Genomic DNA, 22,293 nt, shown 5'->3' on the forward strand with positions numbered 1-22,293 from the left:
CCAGGTCTACCAATGTAGTTGGAACGCCTGGGTAGACCTGGCCTCCGGAGGCCAGGTCTACCAATGTAGTGGGAAAGCCTGGGTAGACCTGGCCTCTGGAGGGGGGGCGCGCTCTGGGGCGGGGGGGGGGAGATTGAGCCAGCTGGTGGAGGGGGGGTGGAGGAGACGGGGGAACCGGCAGGATGGGTGGGAACTTACCTCCTCCTGCTGCTTCCTCCTCTTCCTCATAGGGGTGGAGCTCCCCCTCTCCCGCGAGTATCGCGGGTCCCCCACTTGTTTCCTTATATCGAACAATTCGAGATTGCCAAGCAAGTGATGCTGCATAGACTGCTCTAAGATCAGATCTAGGGTTGCCAGCCCCCAGGTCCAGGCGGGGATCCCCCCCAGTTTTGGGGGCTCCAATCCACCCCCAGCCAACTGACTGGCAGGGAAGCCCCACCCTAAGCCCTGCCCCAAGTGTGACCACCTGCCTGGCCACCCCTCTCCCTCCCCTCCTGCCCAATTTAAAGGCCTGTGGATCAGCTGGAGGGCCCTTTAGCAGGAGGAAGAGAGAAGGGTGGTTGTGGGCCACACACTCAGCTCACAAAAAGACCCTTTAAAGGTGTGGGGCTGATTTCCCCCAGAGAGTCAGTTTGGTGTAGTGGTTAGCAGCGCAGACTCTAATCTGGAAGAATCGGGTTTGAGTTCCCACTCCTCCACATGCAGCTGCTGGTGTGACCTTTGGTCAATCATGGCTCTCTCAGAGCTGTTCTCTCAAGAGCAGTTTCGAAAGAGCTCTCTCAGCCCCACCTACCTCATTGGAGTGTCTGTTGTGGGGAGGTAAAGGGAAAGAAGATTGTAAGCTGCTCTGAGACTTCTTTGGGTAGTGAAGGGGAGGGTATAAATCCAATCTCCTCCTCCTCTTGAGCCCTCAACAGCCCCTCTCCTTCCCTCCTGCTAAAGGGCCCTCCAGCTAATCTGTGGGCCACATGATCCCTGCCTATCAGGTGAAGCCCTTTAAATCAGGCAGGAGGGGAGGGAGAAGGGTAGTCGGGCAGGTGGTCACGCTTGGGAGTGGGGCCACCTGTGGAACGACCACCAAATCCCCCGGCTGGAGCAAGAACCTGCCAACTCTAATCAGATTTATAGTTGTAAAGAACTGATGAGACCAGTTTGTACCTATAATTTACATATTAAAACGTTTATATTCTGTCCATAAAATGAGTCCTCAGGGAAGATTAAAACAAATCTAGAACAACCCCCATAAAAGGCACATCTTACTCCCAAACTGTCCATATGCCTCCAGTTTCAAGGTGGCAAAAATATTCAGAATGACAGTTTACATACTGGTTTCAATGCAGTTAAGATAAGTACAAATGATATCAAGATGTAGTTAAATGAAAATATCATTTGTATCTGAATCCTTAAGAGTAATATGGTTGTATGTGAGGTATTTTCCATGAGATTAAATGCTTTCATATTTAATAAAATGTATTGTATAATATGAACTTATAAGAATGATCAATTGTGAATGAGATATCAAAATAACAATACCTGGCATTTCTATAGTACTTTAGATTATTCAAGAACTTCAAATACATTGTCTCATGTAGAATATGAGAAAATTTATAGAAAGTTGGTTATTACTGATCTAATAAGTCTGGGACTAGGAACATGTGCAAAAGGGAAAAAATATACAGTTGGGAAAGTCCAAAAGCTAGGCAAAGTACTTTTCCTTTTGATGTTATTACTGCTCGTTTTTCCCTAATAGTCACTATATTGTTCATAACAAAAAAATGTAAATGGGAGAATTTGTAGACTAGAGGCTATGAGCCAAGTATCCAACAAGGCAAGGCCAAACAGATGGGAATGGCACGACATTTCGTATACCTTTACTGGAACTAATCAGCTAAACTTTTATCTGGTGGGCTTAGATCAGGGGTGTCAAATATGTGGCCCGCAGGCCAGATCAGTCCCTTGGAGGGCCCCAATCTGGCCCACAAGGCCCTGGCTGTTTCCTGCTTTCTTTTCCAGTTCTGCCGCCGCCGTCGCCGCCGCCATGTCACAGCTTGCTTTACCAGTCTCTCTCAATCACACAGGAGAGATAGATAGGCAAGCCTCTCCTGTGCAATTGAGAGAGTCTGGTAAAGAACTGGCTGAGGCGCCTCCCCCTCCTCCTCCCAGGGGGAGGGAAGGAACAGCCAGAGCTTACTTCCTGGCCAGGCTGCAGGAGACAAAGGGAAGCCTTCCACTGGCTTAGGCTGCTCTCTGAAGGGAGGGAGGGAACGAGGGAAAGTTTGCTTTGTTGGGCTGCCTTAATCTCATGGGAAAAATACCAAGCACCTTTAAGACCAACAAAGTTTTGTTCAAGGTATGAGCTTTTGTGTGCCTTGCTACAGTGTGTGTGTGCGTTTTGTTGGGCTCTTTATGCCAGGGCTTTCCTGGATGCAACTGGGTTACCTCCCCCTTTTCACTGTATTCATGCTCTCATGATCCAGTCTTTCCAGTAAGAAAGCAATGTGAAATATCTTAGAGGAGGAATAACAACAAGTCAGTGAGGTGGATTAAGCTGAGATAGTTTGTTCAGACTAAGTTTACCCAGCACATTTCCTTTGTAGGAGGTTGTAGTTATTTCTCTGGGGAAGACTATAGTTTTATAGACAAACACATGGCCGTCCTTGAAATACCAGAGGTGGGAGGCAGAGGCAGGTTTTATTCAGCCACCTCTCTGAATATCCTCCAGGCCCCCAGTACGGGTCAGTCACCAGAAGTCACCATGACTTCTAGGTGTACACACACTCACTCACACAGAAACACATGCACATTTTAAAAGTACTAAAAAATACCCACCCAAAAAGTGGGGGGAAAGTGGGAAGTGGGCATCATCACAAAATGGCTGCCATGGGAAAGCAGATACAAAATGGATGCTTCCTCCAACAATTCATATCAACAGCCTTTCAACAGTTATTAACTACAGCCAGAGGCAATTTAATTCTGATTTCTAGATGATGGAGAAGATGGTACAAAGGCTTGGGATTAGAAACAAGTGGTATGCTGCTCTCTCCTTGCCACTCAAGAATGACTTTCCTTTCAATTTCCTTTTTTATGGTTAGTTCTTCCCCTCCAAGCCCGAATAAAAAGAAAAAAGTGAAAAGTGGATTGCTGATTCTGGTTTGGAAGGAAAGAGATAACTATCTATTGCTGATTCACACATCATAGCAAACAAGAGAGTGCAGATGGAGGGAGGGAAGACAGTGTCTATGAGCTCACAGCTTACTTTTAATCCTCCAAATCATAGTCTGTAAGATCATCTGAACCAAGCCAAAAAGTGACTATCACCATCCTACCCTGCATATAAACTTCCCAGAATATTTGGCTGTTCACTTTCAGAGACACTGTATCGGACCAGAAGGACATTCATACTTGCTATGCAGAGTAATAAGTTTCTCCTTACATCACGTGTTTGTTGACTACTAAAAAATTAAAAGTTTTATCCTTGGAGTTTATGTTGTAGCCATGAGGAAACCTGTCTCACAGTTAAGAGACTACAATAATTTACAGTGTTTAGCAATCTACACCTGATGGGTTTTTTCCCCATCAATATAAACAAGATTCCATGGGCTCACTTTCTTATCTTCTAATATTTTATTGTGATACCAGTTTGGTGTTACTATCAGCAAGGTTATTGTTACTGGAGTGCCTGCCAGGTGTGGCGGGCCCCAGATCGACAGCCCATGCCAGGCGGCTGCCGCAGCGGCTCCTGTGCCTGGCGCCGCTGCGGGGGCTGCGCTGGAGAAGAAGGAAGAGGAGCCCCCCACCCCCCATGGCGCCCTCTGCCTCCTCGCCACCTTCCTTCCTTTCTCCCTCCCGCTTCCCTCCCTCGCCACAGAGAGAGAGAGAGAGAGAGAGCGAGGGGCGAGCGGGCGGGCAGAGACCCGATCCCTACCGCCTTTCTTTTCTCTCTCGCCAGGAGCGGGGGCTCAGCTGCCGCGGGCCGGAGGGTGCAACCCCCAGCACTTCCCGCCTCTGCTCGCTCACCAGCTGCCATGGCAGCGGCGATCGCCCAGTTAGGGCGGCGGCGGAGGCTTTTGGCGGGGGGGCGGGGCGCAGTTTGGTGCCCCTGAGGGCCGGCACGCCCTAGGCAAGCGCCTAGTTCGCCTAGCGGGCGAGCTGGCCCTGATCCCACTGGAATCACATGAATCTGGTAACCACAGGATGAAAGGTGGAGGTTAACAACTCCCCCTGACATCTCATTTCTGCAAGGAATTCTGCATGCATGCTACAGCAGACTTGCTAATGTGTAGCTAGCCAAATCAGACTGACTTTATTGCTCATTTATTTGAAAGTCTGTGTGCTGTGTTATTGTGTGCTTCTGGATATTTTGTCTCCCCTTTTCTACCCCTTTTTGAATCCAACCACCCTCCCCCCCTTGCTTTTATAAAAAGACTTCTTTGGTGTCGTTTATTACAGTATAATTCACTGGGGTATTTCTGTTAATTTTCCCCCTATGTGCCAGACTAGATGGGCACTACATTGTTTTCCATAAGGTATTCTCCAAGGTTTATTGATTTATTTGTTAAATTCAATTTTCATACCACCCACTCCCTGAAGCACAGCTCAGGGCAGTGTTCAACCACATACTTAAATGACATATCATACAGTCAGAAACATTTAAATATTACAATAAAATTCTGGTGTTAATTCAAAATTAAACAGATGGTGGCTGGAAATTTCCAGTTGTGTTACCACCTTGCGGAGGGGGAGGAGAGTGCCAACCAGATGGATGCCATCGCTGTCCTCAACCAAATGCCTGGCAGAACATCTCTGCCTTACAGGTCCTGTGGAACTGCATCACAAGCCAGGGCACTGAAAGCCCTGGACCTGGTAGAGGACAGCCAGATATCTCTTGGGCCAGGGGACACAAGAAGTTCTTATCAGCTAAGCATAATGCTCTTTGGGGGGTATACCAGGAGAGGTGGTCCTGAAGATACACCCTGTTATTTTTTAATGGGTCTAGCACTGTACTAGATCTATAAAGTGTGTCAGTCTAGATGTTCTCAAGAGATCCCTAAGTAGTGGTAGCTGTTACCAGGTTCTTTCCAGGGAACCCTTCATCCAAGAGAGTTTCCCAACAAGGAAAGGCACCTTCCCCCCATCCTTCCATCACAGTAAGTCAATACAATGGTCAGGATGGGACATCCAGTAAACAGTGCAATAGGATTTGGATCCTAGAAATCTGAAATAGACCAGAAACAAAACATAAGCATTAACATAGATTTGGCTTCTTTTTTGTTCATAGGTTACTAACAAACATCCAATATTTTATTGCTATACAAATTTGCTCTTATTATCAGCAAGGTTATTGTTACTGTGTGAAAATAACTAATATTTTGTTTACCTATTTGTCATCCTAGGCAGTTGGGTAACATTTAACAGCTCCCAATTATTTATGATGCTTAATTCATAAGCTTTCTGCTACAAGCTGCATTCATGTATTTATTTGTTTACTTCATTTATACCCTGTCTTTTTCTCTAGTGGACACTTAGAGCAGCTTACATCATCTTCTCCTCCATTTCATCCTCACACCAGTCCAGTTAGGCTGAGAATGTGACTGGATCTAGGTCACTCAGTAAGATTCCACTGCAGAGTAGGGATTCCAACCTAGGTCTCCCAGGTCCTAGTTTGAGACTCTAACATACAGCCCGTGGGCCAGAACCGGCCCATAGTTCTCCTCCCCTTCCCTGCCTGTCCTCACCCTTCTGAGCTCAAGCTCGAGCTGCTGCTGAGCACAGGGAGCAGGGGGTGGGGCTGTCAACCTTCCCAGTTTGTCTTCACTGGCTTCTACTCCCGCCTCTGGACTCTATTGAAATACATTGCAGTACAAAAAAGTTGCAAAGAAAATGAGGAATGGATTTCCCATTCCCAGAGTAGTCTATCTGGGCCTAGAGACCTTAATGGAAAATCCATTCCACATTTTTTGCAACTTTTTTTTGTGATGCAATGTATTTCAATGGAGCCCATGCAAGTCAATTGGCATTCTTGGTTCCCAATATATCCAGTGGGCCTTCAAGCCTCTCCCCTTGTTTTCATAGGCAAACCTGTCATTCCTTTTAGTACATCCCCCCAAATTATTATCTCAAACCCTGTTAAAAAATCTGAGACCCTGGAGAGCCACTGCCGCTCTGAGTAGACCGGGGGGGGGGGGGAGAAGTTTGCAATGTCCAGTCATTTCATGTTTTCCTAGGCTCAGAGCATTTTATATTTTTAGTTTATATTTTTAGTTGCTGCTGTGATCATTGTGCTTTTTCTTGATGATTCATTTAAAAAATTGCATTGCCAAATCCCACTATTTCCCCACCTCTCTGTTTTAGGCAGGCATCTTTTAAGGGGTGGGGGAGGTTTGGTTAGGGTTGCCAAGTCAAAAAAACTCACCGGCGGGGGAGCCTCGCCAGGCTACAGGAGCCATCCTCAGATGTGCGTGTGCGTGCGTGACGTCGACCACGTTGGGGGTGTGGCCCGGATTGTCGGAGGGGAAACCATAGAGTTTTCCCTCCGACGATCTGGGCTACGCCCCCAATGTGGTCGACGTGGTTGTGTCACCTCTGGTGACGCAGCCACGCTGCGCTTCAGGGGGCGGAGTTCCCTCCGGGGCCCGATTCCGCGGCGGTGGAAATCGGGCCTCCAAAGCGGGGGTTTACCCGCCACCCGCCCCCACTTGGCAGCCCTAGGTTTGTTTAAAAAACCACAGTTAAAATATAAAGTTCTACAAACTCAAGGAACTCCAGTTTTGCAGAGAAATTTTTGTTTTTAATATGGGCCTCCAATGCAGAACAAGTGCTGAAGAGGAGAACAAAAATTATTATCTCAGACCACCCTGTAAAAAAACCTGAGACCTTGGAGAGCCACTGCCACTCTGAGCAGACCGGGGGTGGGGAGAAGAAGCTTGCAGTGCCTAGCCATTTCATGTTTTCCTGGTCTCAGAGCATTCTATATTTTTAGTTTATACCTTTAGTTATAAGTTTTGAGAGGTGTCAGTTATCAAAAACTGTTAAATAAACAAAATATCGCAAGAGTGTTACTCTTTTAAGCATTTTTGTATTTTAAGTAAAAAATAATATCTTTAATTGTGTTTGTGTCCTTTATAAAGTTTATATTTCTGCTATCTGGCATTACATCTTAAGACACACATGGCCCAGCCCAACAAAGTCCCATTTACATCAGATCCAGCCCTCATAATATGTAAGTTTGACACCCATTATATCATATCAAGTCCTTAATCATGCTTTGCTGAGAAAATCAATTTTTTGCTCTAATGAACAAATATGAAGCATTTTATAGCAGCATATCTGTGAATAGCTTCAAGACTTTTAACACACTTCAGAGCTGTAAAATTAAGACCAAGTATGGGTTTGCAAGGTGAATATTAATATCACTAAAGATCAGAGATAAGACTTATCAAATCGCTTTTGATGCTGCATTTTCCAATTTCTGTACCAAAGATTTAGGATTGAATCTTCATCTATAAAGAACTTTTGTAAGTATTTCATGCATTAATTCTTTCAGGATCTTGCTTACCAATTAATCATGTCTCTCTCAGTTTCAGCAAGTGTTTGAATGCAAATAGTTTTTTGCATGCAAAACCTCAGCTTAATTGACCAGGACTCTGCTCTGCTGCATCTCTGTGAGAATAATGTATGGTTGGGTAGACACATATTCTGACAAAAAGTCTCCCCAACTAACTGTATCCCTAATAACTGAAATTGGTTCCTGTGGACCTTAGAGCCCTATGGTTTGGGGTCAGCCACCAGACCTTTCTACTCCCACTTCAGTCCTTTAACTCTGCCTTATCTATCCCCTATTGCCTCCAGGTGACTCCTGATGTCCGTCAACACACTTCACTAGGGGCCTGCCCATATACTGAGCTACAGCCAGCCAACTCTCAAACCATCTTTTGGCTGTTGATCCTGATTAGATTCCCAATGAAGACTCTGTCCTATCATTCTGTGAGGATTAATAATTGGTCTACTGTCAATTTCTCTGAACTTCCTTCTCTGCTGAATTTCTGCTAAGACGTGATGTGAATGTTATCTATGGCTCGCTACTGAGATTAGAAGATAAATGCATGAATGACTTTTTCCAGACCATTCCAACATTCATGCTGTATTTACATATACTGTATCTTGAATCTGCACAGTGACGTATGACATACTCACAACTAAGTGCTCTCTTTCAAGGAAGCATTGAAGGAAGATTTAACTACCAGCCAATTATTATACCTAGAAATAGAATAATAAAAATTTCTTGGCACCACTGATGCCCATTAAATGATGAAGTACTAATACTAACAATTCTTTCAGGAACTGAAATGCGGAAGAAATTAGATAATGCATCATTCTAAAGAACCCTAAAAATGCTAAAAATAAAGGACAGTGCATGCATATTATACCTATTTTGCAGTCATTCCATTGGCTGCATGTTAGTTATTGGGTTCAACTCAAGGTACTGGTACTCTCTGCAGTAGCTCTTCCCCTATGGAATGGCCTACCTGAAGGGAACAGGTTGGCTCCCACACTTTTGGCTTTCTGCAAACTTTGTAAAACAGAACTGTTATGGAGAGCATTTTTATAAAGGAAACAGGGCTGCATTATAACAGGTTAATTCAGGAAGATGTCTCAAGAAAGGGAACAGGACTGTGGCCTATACTACTAGAATGCATTATCTGTTGCTGTATGTTCTTATTTTGCTCTCACTACATTATCTATTTCTACTTATGTAATACCATTTCTTGCATGTCATGTTTAATACTTCTGCCTGGTTTCATATTTCAACATAAGCTGTGATAAAATAACTATGCTGCTTCACACAAAATATAATCGAAGTATGTAATTTAGATAATAACAAAACAGTGAAAATACAAATAAAAAATATTTAAGGTAAAGTAACAATAAATAACCATCAATTACAGAACTAAGCCATTTACAAAGTCAAACCTATAGCCGATGTATGATCAGTCCTTGTTCCAAATCAGATTGAAAATGCCAGAAGGTTCATATAACATTTCAATATTAAAGTCTATTAAAAAAATCCACAAAATGTTCATAGAAAAATTCCTTCAATATAGATGCTTTTGAGACATTTAAAGTGATGAGACCCTTGTTTCCTCCTTTCTGCATGTTTGGTGTAGTGGTTAAGCCCTGGAAGTTTGGTGTAGTGGTTAAGTGCACAGACTCTAATCTGGGAGAACCGGGTTTGATTCCCCACTCCTCCACTTGCACCTGGCTGGATGGCCTTGGACAAGCCGTAGCTCTGATAAGAACTGTTCTTGAAAAAAGAGCAGTTTCTGTCAGAGCTCTCTCAGCCCCACCTACCTCACAGGGTGTCTATTGTGGGGAAGGGAAGGGAAAGGAGTTTGTAAGCCGCTCTGAGACACCTTTGGGGTAGTGAAGGGTGGGGTATAAATCCAATCTCTTCTCTTCTTCTAATGGAACAAAGAACACTTCCACAACCACCTCTGCCACACAGTTAGCGTGACTTTGAAGGGCTAACTTTGTCAGTACACCAATAGGAATGTTCACCAGAAATAACTGAGTTCTGAGAAGAATTTGAGAAGACTTATGGACGTTTTGTGACTGTATTCTGCACATCCCTGGAAGAAAATATGCTGGAAACGGTTTGCAGAGGCCGGCAGGACCCATTGGCCAGCATTAATTTGAGATGTGCATATGCCCAGCGTGTATCGCTAACCTCATTTTGAGGGTCCTGTTTTGTTTATTTAATTCAATATTTATACCCCACTTTTCTCTCCAATGGGGACCCAAAGCCACTTACAACAGCATTCCCTTCCTCCATTTTGTGATCACAACAACCCTGTGAGGTACTTTAGGCTGAGAGAGAGAGTGACCAGCCCAAGTTCACCCAGTGAACTTCCATGGATAAATGGGAATTTGAACACAGGGCTCCCAGATCCTAGTACAACAATCTAATCGTTACACCATTGTAGGCAGTTAGAAAATAATTCTGATTACCTACGATGCACAGATGAAAGTGCAAGCTACCCAGAGTTAGCGCCCCACCATATACAAACCACAGTATTAAACTAGGGTTTACTCTAGGCTTAGAATTTTCAGGTCTGTGGAGAAAACCAGCTTCATTTAATCTATGCACCTGCATTCACATAGCTTGGATTAATGGATTTAGTTTGTAACTGGGGTTCTCAGTGAAGGAAGGGAGGAGGGAAGGAGTGAGGTGAACATGGAAGTCAAGCAGTATGCTGGGTTTGTGCACATTCTGTCTCAACATTGGCTTGTGACATCTTTAGTTTGTCATGAATTTTGGCTGGTTCATGGTTTGCAAAGCGACATTCATGGAAGGGCCGGCACAAACATTTCAAGAACTTTGGTGCTGTTAATGATGGTTCATGAATGGATACATTTCCAGACAGACTGTCTGCTCAATTAAACTGTTTACAAAACTCCAAGGGAATGGGGTGGTAACAGGCACTAGGGTTGCCAAGTGATTCTTCGCCAGGAGCGGGGGGCTCCTGGCCGGCCTCGGGTGTGTGCGCGCGCGTCACCCGGAAGTGACGCAGGCACGCTGAGCATGCTGGGGGCAGGGCCACGGCCATAGGGTTTTCCCTTGTATGGCTGTGGCCCTGCCCCCAGCATGCCCAGCGTGCCTGCGTCACTTCCAGGTGATGCGCACGTCGGGGCGGAGTTTCCCCCGGGGGCCCGATTCCGTGGCGGCAGAAATCGGTCCTCCGAAGCGGGGGTTTACCAGCCCCCCCCACTTGGCAGCCCTAACGGGCACTGCTGGTTACCAATACTAGAGTTCCCATTCTGCTCTATGGGATCAGAAAGCTATATATAACCCTTTTGTTTGTTGGCTGCTTGCAGAGAGGCAGGGAACTAGTTAAAAGTCAACTAGCAGAACTCATTCATTTATTCCCTCCTGATTGTGAACTCTTCCCTGCTGGGGTTTGGGTGTTAATTGGACTCAGGGCTCTCTGAGGCCCCCCCCCTGCTTATGCTGAGCAGAGGGGCTTAGCTACTGGGTGCCTTGGCTGAGTAAGGACCCACATTTTCATTTTGATTCCACTGGAGTTTGGGTGTTAGGTGGACTCAGGGCTCTTTGTCATCATGTCACTCTGCTCACATTGAGTAGTGGGGCTTAGCTACTGGGTGCCTTGGCTGAGTGAGGACCCATGTTTTATACCCTCCCAATTGCGAACTGGTCTCCCTGCTGGGGTTTTAGTGTTAGGTGGAGTCATAGCTCTTTGCCACTCTGTGTGGCTTAGCTACTGGGTGCCTTGGTTCTCCTCTGCTGGGATTTGTGTGTTAGGTGGATTCAGGGCTCATGGTCACACAAGAGAGGTTGGGCAAGATGACAACCTTGCATGACTAGTACTCCAGGGGATCAATGTTAATGGTTTCAGGGGACATGGCAAGGTACTCCCTCACCATCACCTCTGCTAAATCCTCCGCCATTGTATGACTGGCATCTCCGCTTCTGCTGACCTCTGGGTTCACTACTGTCAACCCAGTTCACTACTAATACCTGGCACTCTGCCACACAGAGCAGATGAGGAAATGTTTCCAAACTATGGCCCCAGGATTGGAGTAGGTGGGAGGCACACTGGCTTTCTGCCACTGGGCTGGGAGGGGCCACTCAAGGGGTGTACTCAAGGCAGGAGCAGCATCAGGGAGTTGGGATGTGGAAGGGGAGGATGCTTCTCCCCCACCCTCTGAATCACTGCTGTCAGAATCTTCTTCTCCAGAGAGTGGTTGCAACTGCTGGTGTCTCTGGGCAGTGCTGCTAACAACTCTTTTGCCTCTAAAGAGAGCCCCAGGACCAGGAATAAATCAGGGGCTGGAAGCTCTGAGACCCTGGTGATGCCCTGCTAGGGCCAGGCAGGATGGGTTTAATGCCCAAGGGCGGCAACCTGTGGTACACAGAAGGTGGAGGACTTCTTCCCCCTACAACGAGCATCCTTCACACGGTTGCACCCACTTTCACCCTCACAGCACACAGAAGTGTTCACATTCAGGAGGGGTGGGAGGATATAAATGTAGGAGACCTTTTTGGTGGGTCTGTATCCGGGACCCCAGAAATGTAATCCACCCCCAACTTTGAGAGATTGTAGAGGAGCCTGTAACGATTCCTTGTTTTAAAAGTGTGTGTGTCTCTTTAAATGTTTGGTTGTGGTGCAGTGAATGCAGAGTAGAGTGATTGAGAGAGACAAGTGTGCTGTGATTGGAGGATGAGAGAGTCTGGGAGGAGAGTTTAAAGTGGATCTGTGTGAGTGTCAGTTGGTCAGTTATGAAAGTTAAGTATGAAAGTCAGAGTTAGGAGAGACAGTTGAAAAAAAAGCAGTTGAAGTTGTTCAGTGGAAATTCAGTCAGTGAGAGAGGTGAAAGAATCTGTGTGGGATCCGAGAAGGATCAGTATATGTGTATTAAAGTGATACAGTTGACACGCTCATTTACAGGAACCTTATTCCCAACCAGTTACATAATAACCAACCTCTTATTTTGTTCCCCTTTCAATAAATCCTCTCTTATTTAAGTTAATCCCAGAAGTCATATCAATTATTCCTCAGGACCACAGAGACCCTTGAAAGCCTAGACCCTGGGTCACGATACCAACATAAGAAGCTGAGAGTGGATTTGGAATTTAGAAAATTCCTGGTGGCAGCTGGAACTACCTATTTTATAAACACCCAGTATAATTTAAAGACAAACCTAGTCCTCCCCAATAGGAGGTTGTCACAGAGCCAGTCCTAACATCCATTATGGAAGCAGCCCTAGAGGCACAACTACTACTTCGGAATATACTTGAAATAGTCCCCATGCATTATTTCAGTATATGAACATAAGTCAACACTTCAATCCATAAACACTTAGTTGGGCAAGAAACTGTATATTATGCAAGACAGTTTGTATCACTAATCACTTTAAATGGAAAACTGATTTACACTGGTCTGGTGGGGCTGGCATGCCCGCCAAGCTGTTGTGGGGTAACTTTGGGTAGCCTCTGTTGGAAGTCTCCTGTCATGTCTGTCTTTCTGTGCTGCCAAATCTGCCTTTGGAGAATTGTGGGCCCAGCCAGCCCAACAGGTGTTTCCTGTGCAGAGAAGAAGAATTTGCTGCAGTGTGTCAGCCCTTGGGGGGCTGCGAGAGTTGTAGGCACTGGGCACACTTCCTTTGCTTGTCTGGTGGGGCTAGTATGCCTGCCAAACTATCATGGGGTTACTTTGGGGAGCCCCTGTTGGAAGCCTATTGTCATGTCTGCTTTTCTGTCGATGCATCACTTAAAACGGAAAACTCCAATTTCCACTGGTCTGGTGGGGCTGGGGCGCAGGCCAAGCTGTTGTGAGGTAACTTTGGAAAGCCCCTGTCAAAACTCTGGGGATGTCTGCCTTTCTGTCCTTTAGAACCTGCCTTTGGAATCTTGGGGGGGAGGCTGCGAACGTGGGGGGGGGATGCTTGACTTGATTCTAGTGTCTGGTTGAGGGGCAGGTCTGCCCAAGTGAAGTTCCTGAGCCATGGTTTGCAAACTGCATGCCATGAGCAACGAACCAAACCACATTTTCCCTATTCATGCCCATCCCTATCAAATACCCATTAAGAAATCAATTTTCAGTTACCTAATAATTACTGTAAAGGCCTTCTTCCCAGTTTTCAGAATGAGTTTGGTGTAGTGGTTAAGAGCGTAGCCAGCTTGGTGTAGTGGTAAAGAGCAGCAGACTCTAATCTGCAGAACCGGGTTTAATTCTCCACTCCTTCACATGAAGTCAGCTGGGTGACCTTGGGCCAGTCACAGTTCTCTCAAAGCTCTCTCAGCCCCACCTACCTCACAGGGTATCTGTTGTGGGGAGGGGAAGGGAGTTTGTAAGCTGCTCTGAGACTCCGAGTGAATGGCGGGGTATAAATCCAATCTCTTCTTCTCCTCCTCTTCTTCTTCTAAAGCATTTTTAAGATGTGGGCTCCCTGACAGTATAGAGCAGGTATTAATATAGTCATTTTTTAAAAAAAGTTGGGTTAAAAAGTGAAGAGTTAAAGAGTTTTTAATTTTTTTTGGTTCTGAATTCATTGAAGTTCTCTCTTATGTTTGAAAATATACCTGTTAAGATTCTGTTAAGGGTCCTCTAGTGTACCTATTTTCTTATAGCAAGGTTCCCCATTTCCCCCATCTACACCTAACCACTATTTCCTGGTCAATTATGTCTACTCATCATATCTCAATTACTGACACTGAAAATAATTTGGTGGTACTAATTAGGGTTGTGCATAAAAGGACGTGTGTTTTCTAAATGCACATTTAAATAAAATTGATTTATTACTATAAAAACAAAAACCCTTTAGTTGACTTTTCCATTTAATTTATATTGATTCATCATATGTAAATACTTGCTGCTTCTATACCTAAATTTTACCTTTCTTTGTTTGGAACATTTAAAGTTCATCTAAATTTAGTAATGGGAAAAATATAAATCCAAGAACATAGTTTGGGTACCTCCAGATTTTCTTTTCAAAATATTATTCTACTGCAGATTATTAACCCAAATTGAGATAAAGCATTTTCAGCATCAATAAGTAACAGCCTGAAAGAAGATAAATAAGATTCTGAACTTTATAAAAACTAGGATATACCAGATGCATGCAGAAAATTGAAGAAGATTTTTTTATTGGACCTTCACCAAATTCAAAGGTTGTATGTTTCAAAACAAATAAATATGAATCTACATGGTGATATTAATTCCCCCACCCAATAGTGGGTACTTCTTAAACTGGAAACAGTAAAAACAAATCTAATTGATGGAACAAAGCCAGATTATTAGTGTTTCTATTAGCTGTCATCTTTTATCAGGAAACAGGTATCTGATCATTACAGATGCATTACATCTTCATGGATCATCAAAATGCAATCAAGATCTCTTAATACCCATCAGATTATGTTCCCATATCTTACTTTGGAGAGAAGGGTCATCCAAAAAGTCCTCATGGGATTCTTTGAGTTCTCCAGGTCTTGCTTCACGAAATTCACTTCGAAGAGAAATTTTCCACCATCTAAAAACTACCTATAAATGGGAAATATTGGGAAGCATTAAAAGAGCATTTACTTCTCAAGTTATCCAGAATGAAGGCTGTATATAAGTAAAGATTAAAGGAAGCCCCATTTAGATCCGTCACAAGATATTGCCACAAAAGAGAAGGGTGTTACTTTTTTTTTTAAATTTTTTTTTTTATTTTTCAACACATATTATATACAAAACAACACAACATAACATCATACATTGCACAAAACAACACATCAACATAATAACATCCTTCCAACCCCCCACCATCTTACTCCACATATAATACAAACCCATTTCCACACACCCCACATATACAGAGCTCGTCCCATTGTAGATTGTCATCTCATGTTCCAGCCATCTATAAACTGGTGCCCAAACATTATGAAATACATTATTCAAGTTCCCATTGACCTTTTGGGTTAAGTTGTCCATTTCGGCTACATCGATTATTTTACTAATCAAGTCCCCTTTCGTTGGTACCTGGTCCATCTTCCAGCCCTTCGCGAGTAGAATCCTCGCAGCCGTTAAAATATGCAAAATTAAGTATTTTTCTTTTTTCTTCCAATTGTCCGGATATATATTTAGTAGGAACACCTCTGGGTTTAACGGTATTGGCTTCTTAATTATCTGATACAGCATAGTTTGGACCTCTTTCCAGTATTTATTAACCTCCCTACAAGCCCACCATACATGATAATATGAACCTGTCTGTACTTTACACTTCCAACATCTGGCATCCAGGCCCTCATACGCTCGGGCCAATCTTTCAGGTGGCATATACCATCGGTGTATCACCTTAAATACATTTTCTTTCAAAGCTACTGCTTTTAGCCACCTAGTATTATTCCAGATCTTTCCCCATTTTGTTGCATCAATAATATAATAATAAGTATCTTTAATCAGTAAGACTGAAGACAGACATTACACTCTGTTTTATAACTCCAGTATTTTTTTCAGCATTCAGGAAATACAGGAAAATACACAGAAAAGTTAAACCCACAGACTTAAAGATTATAATGAGACAGTACCCTGTAGAGTACTTGTAATGATTCCATGTTTTGATGTGTGTGTTCCTTTAAATGTTTACTTTGAATGCAGTAATATGAGAAGACTGATAGAGGGTGACAAGTGTGATTTGATTGGCTGCTGACTGAGAGTGTGGGAGGAGGGGGGTCTGAGAGGATTCTGTGTGTGTGTCTATGAGAAGATTTGACCCAGGCCTCCTATTGTGTAAAGTCTGAAGAGAGAACATAGTCTGTGGGACTATGGAATTTTGAGTCTAATTCTGTGTGAATAAGACCAACAGTTTATTCTGTGTGACTAAGAAAGTTGATTCCATTCTGTGTGAATAAAACAAAATGACTAGCCTGTGTGGCTCTATCTATATATATGAGATAGAGAGAGATTATACTGAATGTATAAGTCTGTCAGAGTGGAGTTTGGAGTTTGAGAGACTGTAACACCAAGCTTTGCCAGTTATATTTACAAGTTCCTTTCTTCAGCAGCTGTTCAAAATAACCAGAAACCTATTTTGTTCTTTATTAAATAAATCGTTTTTGTTTAAACTTATCCCAGAAATCAGTACAGTACTTCATCAGGGCCACATAGTCCTCTGAAGTGCCCAGACCCTAGGTCATACTACCAAAAGAGAGAGATTTGGAATTTTTAATTCCTGGTGGCAGCATAAAACTACCACGTTTATGTACTCAGAGAGTGTTTAAAGGTAAAACCGTTTCCCCTATAAGCAAGGACCTCACAGTACTCTTAAAACAATTTACTATTATAAACAGACAAGATATTACAGCTTTACTATTTACAAGCTTAATTGGTTCAGAATTCAGTTGAGGTTCTTGTGTGAAGAACAGTGCTTGGAATGTTGGACAGGAGTGAGATCCATATTCAAATACTCATTTGCCATTAATTTACTGGATGATTTTTGGCCTGTGATTTTCTCTCAGCCTAGTCTACACCACACAATTGTTGTAAGGACAATGAAATAAAGAAGGGAGTAACCATCTACATTGACTCGAGCTCCTTGTAAGATAAGGTTACCAACCTCCAGGTGGGGCCTGAAGTTACAATTGATCACCAGATTACAGAGATCAGTTCCCTTGGAGGAAGTGGCAGCTTCCGAGAACAGACTCTAGGGCATCGTATCCCCACTGAGCTCCCATCCCTTCCCAGTCTCCACCATCCCAGACACCACCCTCATATTTCCAGGAATTTCCATGTTGGAATTGACAATCATATTGAAAGAAAGGGTGGGCTGAAAAAGTAATAAACAAAGCATACATTTTGTCTATTCCAAAAGCAGTAGTTTATCCATCTTTAAAATATTGCAGGCCACAACCAATAAAATAATTTTTATTTATGCACACCATATCACCAATAATACAAGCGGTACAAACTGTGTACTGTTGGTTACCTGACTGTACACATGTCCATAACTGCAGTTGTGCTAAATTGACTTTTGATGACAAAGTAGAATTTACTAACAACAAGCAGAGAAAAGTCTACCAATAGTTTCACTAATGTTACAAATAGGCACCACATTGCATGGCACCTACTATTATAAAAAAAGCAATCAGGGAACCCATAAGGACTTATGAGGGTCACTTCATTTCCCCGTATATTCCCTTTCCCACACAATGTCCCTCTTTTCCCCTCCTGGCAGCCCTATATCCTCCTCCTTTTCCCCACTTCCTTCTCTCCTTCCTGCTAACCAACCAACCTTCCATTTATCTACCACCCCATCTTCACCTTTATTATTTATGTACTTCATTTATACCCTACCTTTTCCCCCAATGAGGAACAAAAGCAATTTACATCATTATCCTTTTCTCCATTTTATCCTCACAACAACTGTGTGAAGTAGAATAGGTTGAGAGTAATTGGTCCAAGGTCACCTGGCAAGCTTCCATGGCAGCAGGCTTCCCAAGTACTTACCGTGATTCGCAGGATCATTCCCGCGGGGACAACAGATGTGCCGCACCATGCCGTCGCCAAGAAGTGATGCCAGGCGATGCTCTGGCAATGGGGCTGGAAACTTGAGTTTTCAACCCCATTGCCAGAGCGTCGCCCAGCGTCACTTCCTGGAGATGGCATGGTGTGTTACAGGGAGGAATGGTCCGGCCGGGGAGCATGTTTTCCCCGCCGGATCGCGGTAAGTACTTGGGAACCCTACATGGCAGAGTGGGGATTTGAACCTCGGTCTCCCAGATCCTAGTCTTACACTCTAACCACTACACCACACTGGCTCTCAGCTTTCCCTCCCTCCCTCCCCCTGGCAGCTTGCCCCTGGGAAAAGTCTGGCAAAGTTGTGTGATGGCTACTGCTGGGCCCTGTCAAGTTGCACAAATTGTGTGGAGGTTGCTACCAGGACCTGGGTAGTTGTGTGGCATGATGTCATCTGTGGCACAGCTCCCCCTGGGTGAGTTGAAGAAATTTCATGGTAGCAAATTGCCTGATGGTTATTGCTGGGCCTTGCCCCAATGAGTCCTTCATCCAGGGGAGAAGGGAAAGGAGCAGGGGTGGACTGGTAGGTCAAAACAGCCCTGGAAATAGCCTTCCTCCCTGCCTTTTACTACAAACACCTAGGTTTGAAGGCTGACAATATTGTTGTAGTTGCCTAGCAACTACAACAATAGCTTTCGAAACGTGTCTTAATGGTATTACTTCTATAATTTTGAGAAGGGTTAAACCCCCCCCCCGGTTGCTTTTTTTTAGATGTCAGATTTTTCTGCAAACCTGGGATTTTTTTCCCGGTTGTAGAAACATCTGTCTTATCTTGTCATGGCTCCAGTCCCAGGATTTAAGTATCCATCAATGGGGCCATATTGAGTGTATAGAACACTCCCAGATCACCTGTTTTCAGAGTTCTGAAAGGCTCTTAAGATGTAATAGGCAGCAAATGCACCTGTTGCTCCAGTAACACGTCCTTTAGACTTTCTTGCATTAGTACTGGCTTTGCTGATCTGAGGGAAAGAATTAATTCATCATGGACACAGTGACGGAAGCTGCTACACCAGTGCAGTTGGGTTGGATCCAGTGATATTTTCTGTGAACACTAAAATTCTTACGTGAATGGAAGGCCCCTGTTGGATCCAGCCTAATATCCTGGGGTATTAGCAATGATGCATTAATTCAACGGATGCATTTTTGGCAAGCTATGAAAAAATCATAATTAGTATATTAACACAGGAATTAGTATAACTGTAAGGAAACCATACCCCAGTCCAATGGCAAAGAGGACTAGTTTTCCCAGGAAGCCCCACCTTTAGTTCATTCTAGGATGACTGAGCACATAAACAGAACAACACTATTTTGTACTTAAAGGAGATTGTGTCAAAAATAACAAAGATCGCTCTCTTCAGTCAAATCAATAAAACAGGAAAAAGTGTAGCCTACTTCCATGCAACGATAACATGATCTTATGATTCTCCCATCTTTCCTGTTTTTCTGAGTTGAGAGGGTGGGGATACAGAGGCAGGTAAGAAAGATCTTTGCCTTGTGCACTTTGTCCTCTTCTTGCCTTTTCCAAGCTCTTTCCTGCATGCTTTCCACACCCCTCTTGCTTTGCAGAGCCAGTTCCTGATTCGCACTGTCTGTCATTAACAGTTGCATGGGAAGCATAAACTCAACAGATTAGTCTATCGAAGCATCTACCATTTAGGGAAAGCTTCATCTGCTGGATTTCTTTTTGTCACAGAACTACAACTACCTGCTAGAAAAAGAGGGCAACATCTCCTCTGGAGATTTTCAGCTTTCAGACATGTATGCCATGCCTGGAAATCCACTGTGGCAATATGGGTAGAGCCCCTCCTCCCCAAACCACAAAGTTAAATGGACTGTGTGGTTATATATCTAGATCTAGATTCAACGTCTTTACATAAAGCTGCTGTAAGACAAAGTACATTCTTAAGAAGCATGATCAAATTACAGTTTAATCAGGCTGATCAAAGAGACAGCTCACATTTCAGGTCTGTTAGGGGAAAAGGTGCTGTTGTTCAGAGAATAAAATCACCATTAAATGTGTAGATGGGAATCAGTCTTTATTCAAAGCAGCAATTTGTGTCCCCTCAAGGAGCCACAGTAGGTATTTGCAGCTCACCCTGGGGCATATCATTTGCAGTGAGGAAAACCAGATGAATAAATCAAAGTTCCTTCCTATTGGTTACCCACAGTAGTCCAGTCTTGTACATGTGTTGCTTTGGAAGGTGCCTATTTAGATTATAAAACATTTAACTTTTTAATGTACTCCAAAGACAAGCATATAGCCTTGAGATTGTGAGGTTTTCCATACCATCTAAGAGGTACTATAAATGAACTAAAAATCCAGATTTGGGAATATTTAGAAATTTGCAGGCAACATGAAAAGTTTATCAGAGGGCTTTAAGAGACACAGAATAGGATTATTCATCTTTACTAGACTACATCAAGTAAGATACAAAAAATCACCATGAGTTGAAGCAAAGTATTGTTAGCAAAGCCCCACTAACAGAACAGAACTTTGTGGCTTCCCCATCCTGCAGTAGCCCACTGAGTGCTCTGAAATGCAGCTTCAAGGAGACAGGAGATCCTGAGGAACAGTGCAGGACACAGTGTGGGGGTATGCAGTGAGAGGGGGAATTGGTAAAAACCTTGCCCCTTTTGTCAGCTCTAGTGCCTTATACTAGCAAAAAACAAGATTTGGATCAAATCCTATCTTTTTTGGTCAAACATTTGCATTCACTCTTGGACTGCAAGGAGATCAAATCAGACAATCCTAAAGGAAATCAACCCTGACTGTTCCCTGGAAGGCCAGATACTGAAGCTGAAGCTGAAATACTTTGGCCACCAACGGAGAAGGGAGCACTTACTGGAGAAGATCCTGATGCTGGGAAAGACTGAAGGTAAAAGAAGAAGGGGATGGCAAAGGATGAGATGGTTAGACAGTGTTATCAATGCAACGAACATGAAATTGAGCAAACTTCAGAGGATGACGGAAGACAGGAGGGCCTGGTGTGATGTGGTCCATGGGGTCGCGAAGAGTTGGACTTGACTGTGCGACTGAACAACAACAACAAATCAATATATCTAAGGAGTACATTATGAACTATGCAATTATACAGCAAAGTGAATATGATAGATTGCAATAATATTTTTTCTACAATTACTAACACTAACAGTGAAACATTGGACTGTCTGTCTAGGCATTTAAATGAGTCTAATGTTTTTAGTCTGCATGAGCATGAAGATCTGATTAAGAGAAGAATAATAAAAAATTACAGTATAAATTTTGGACATGTCATGACTCATGAACCAATAAACCGTCACCACAAACAATATCATTTAAATATCATTTCCCCCCTGCTTCATACTGTTGAAAGAATCCCCATTTATCTTATTGGGAGAAATTTCTGCATCAAACCCTTCAAAAAAAAATCACACTAGAGTAATGCACAGCATTTGCAAAAGGGAGGTCAAGAGGAATTTGGCACTGTTGCTTGCAGTATAAATGAACATTTTCCCATCCTAACACAGGTGTTGATCAAACTGGTTTTGCAGGTATTTCAGTGTGCCTTAAGATAAACTGGATTGTTCTCTTTTCATAAGAAAGGTGGCTAGTTCAATAGATGTGTGTACTAATGAGTGGTTAATGGCTAATGCCTGTGACGTTATTGAACTAATTAACTCATCTCCCTCACCACAATTTCTACAGTGATCTGCAACTATTACAAGGTGTGTTTATTTTTCCTAGTAAGGTATATATATGGCTCTGTAATGTAAAAATCACTGTGTCAAGGGGCTCTATTTTTTAGCAGTACATGCCATTATAAAACTTGCATTTCCACATAAGCACACACTCAAATTCTGTTCCCTCAGAATACTGCCACTGTTAGCAAAGTAAAACTGGCCCAGGACACACTTGAAGGTGAGACGTGGATATGGTCTCTTGCAACAGAGGAGCTGATGCTGTGTGGCAACTGCGTCTTAGGATTCTATTTACATGATTATTTAGTCATATGTTTAAAATTAATTCAGGTTCAGGGAAACTGAGGCAGTATGAAACCAAGCCCTTCAAACATCCTAGCCCATTCACTGCTGTCCTAAATTTTCAGCCACACCTGTAGCCTTAAAGAGACAGTACCAAAAGGACTGAGGAAAATATTTTTATTTACTTAGATTAGGTTTCTATAAAGAGGAGCTGTGCAATTGCTCTATAAAGAAGAATGAACTCACAAGTAAATATTCATCA

General features: G+C 43.4%; 1 protein-coding gene across 1 annotated transcript in view; it reads right to left on the bottom strand.

The window, feature by feature from the left end:
• FBXO36 (F-box protein 36) overlaps nt 1-22,293 on the bottom strand; it is a 56,749-nt gene that overhangs the window by 7,270 nt on the left and 27,186 nt on the right. Inside the window, exon 2 of the mRNA XM_015413481.1 lies at nt 14,948-15,052. Within this exon, the coding sequence (XP_015268967.1) occupies nt 14,948-15,052 (105 nt within the window). The remainder of the gene's footprint in view (nt 1-14,947; nt 15,053-22,293) is intronic.

Source organism: Gekko japonicus, unplaced genomic scaffold (assembly GCF_001447785.1).
Source record: "Gekko japonicus isolate JY-2015 unplaced genomic scaffold, Gekko_japonicus_V1.1 scaffold155, whole genome shotgun sequence".
Classification (NCBI taxonomy): domain Eukaryota; kingdom Metazoa; phylum Chordata; class Lepidosauria; order Squamata; family Gekkonidae; genus Gekko; species Gekko japonicus.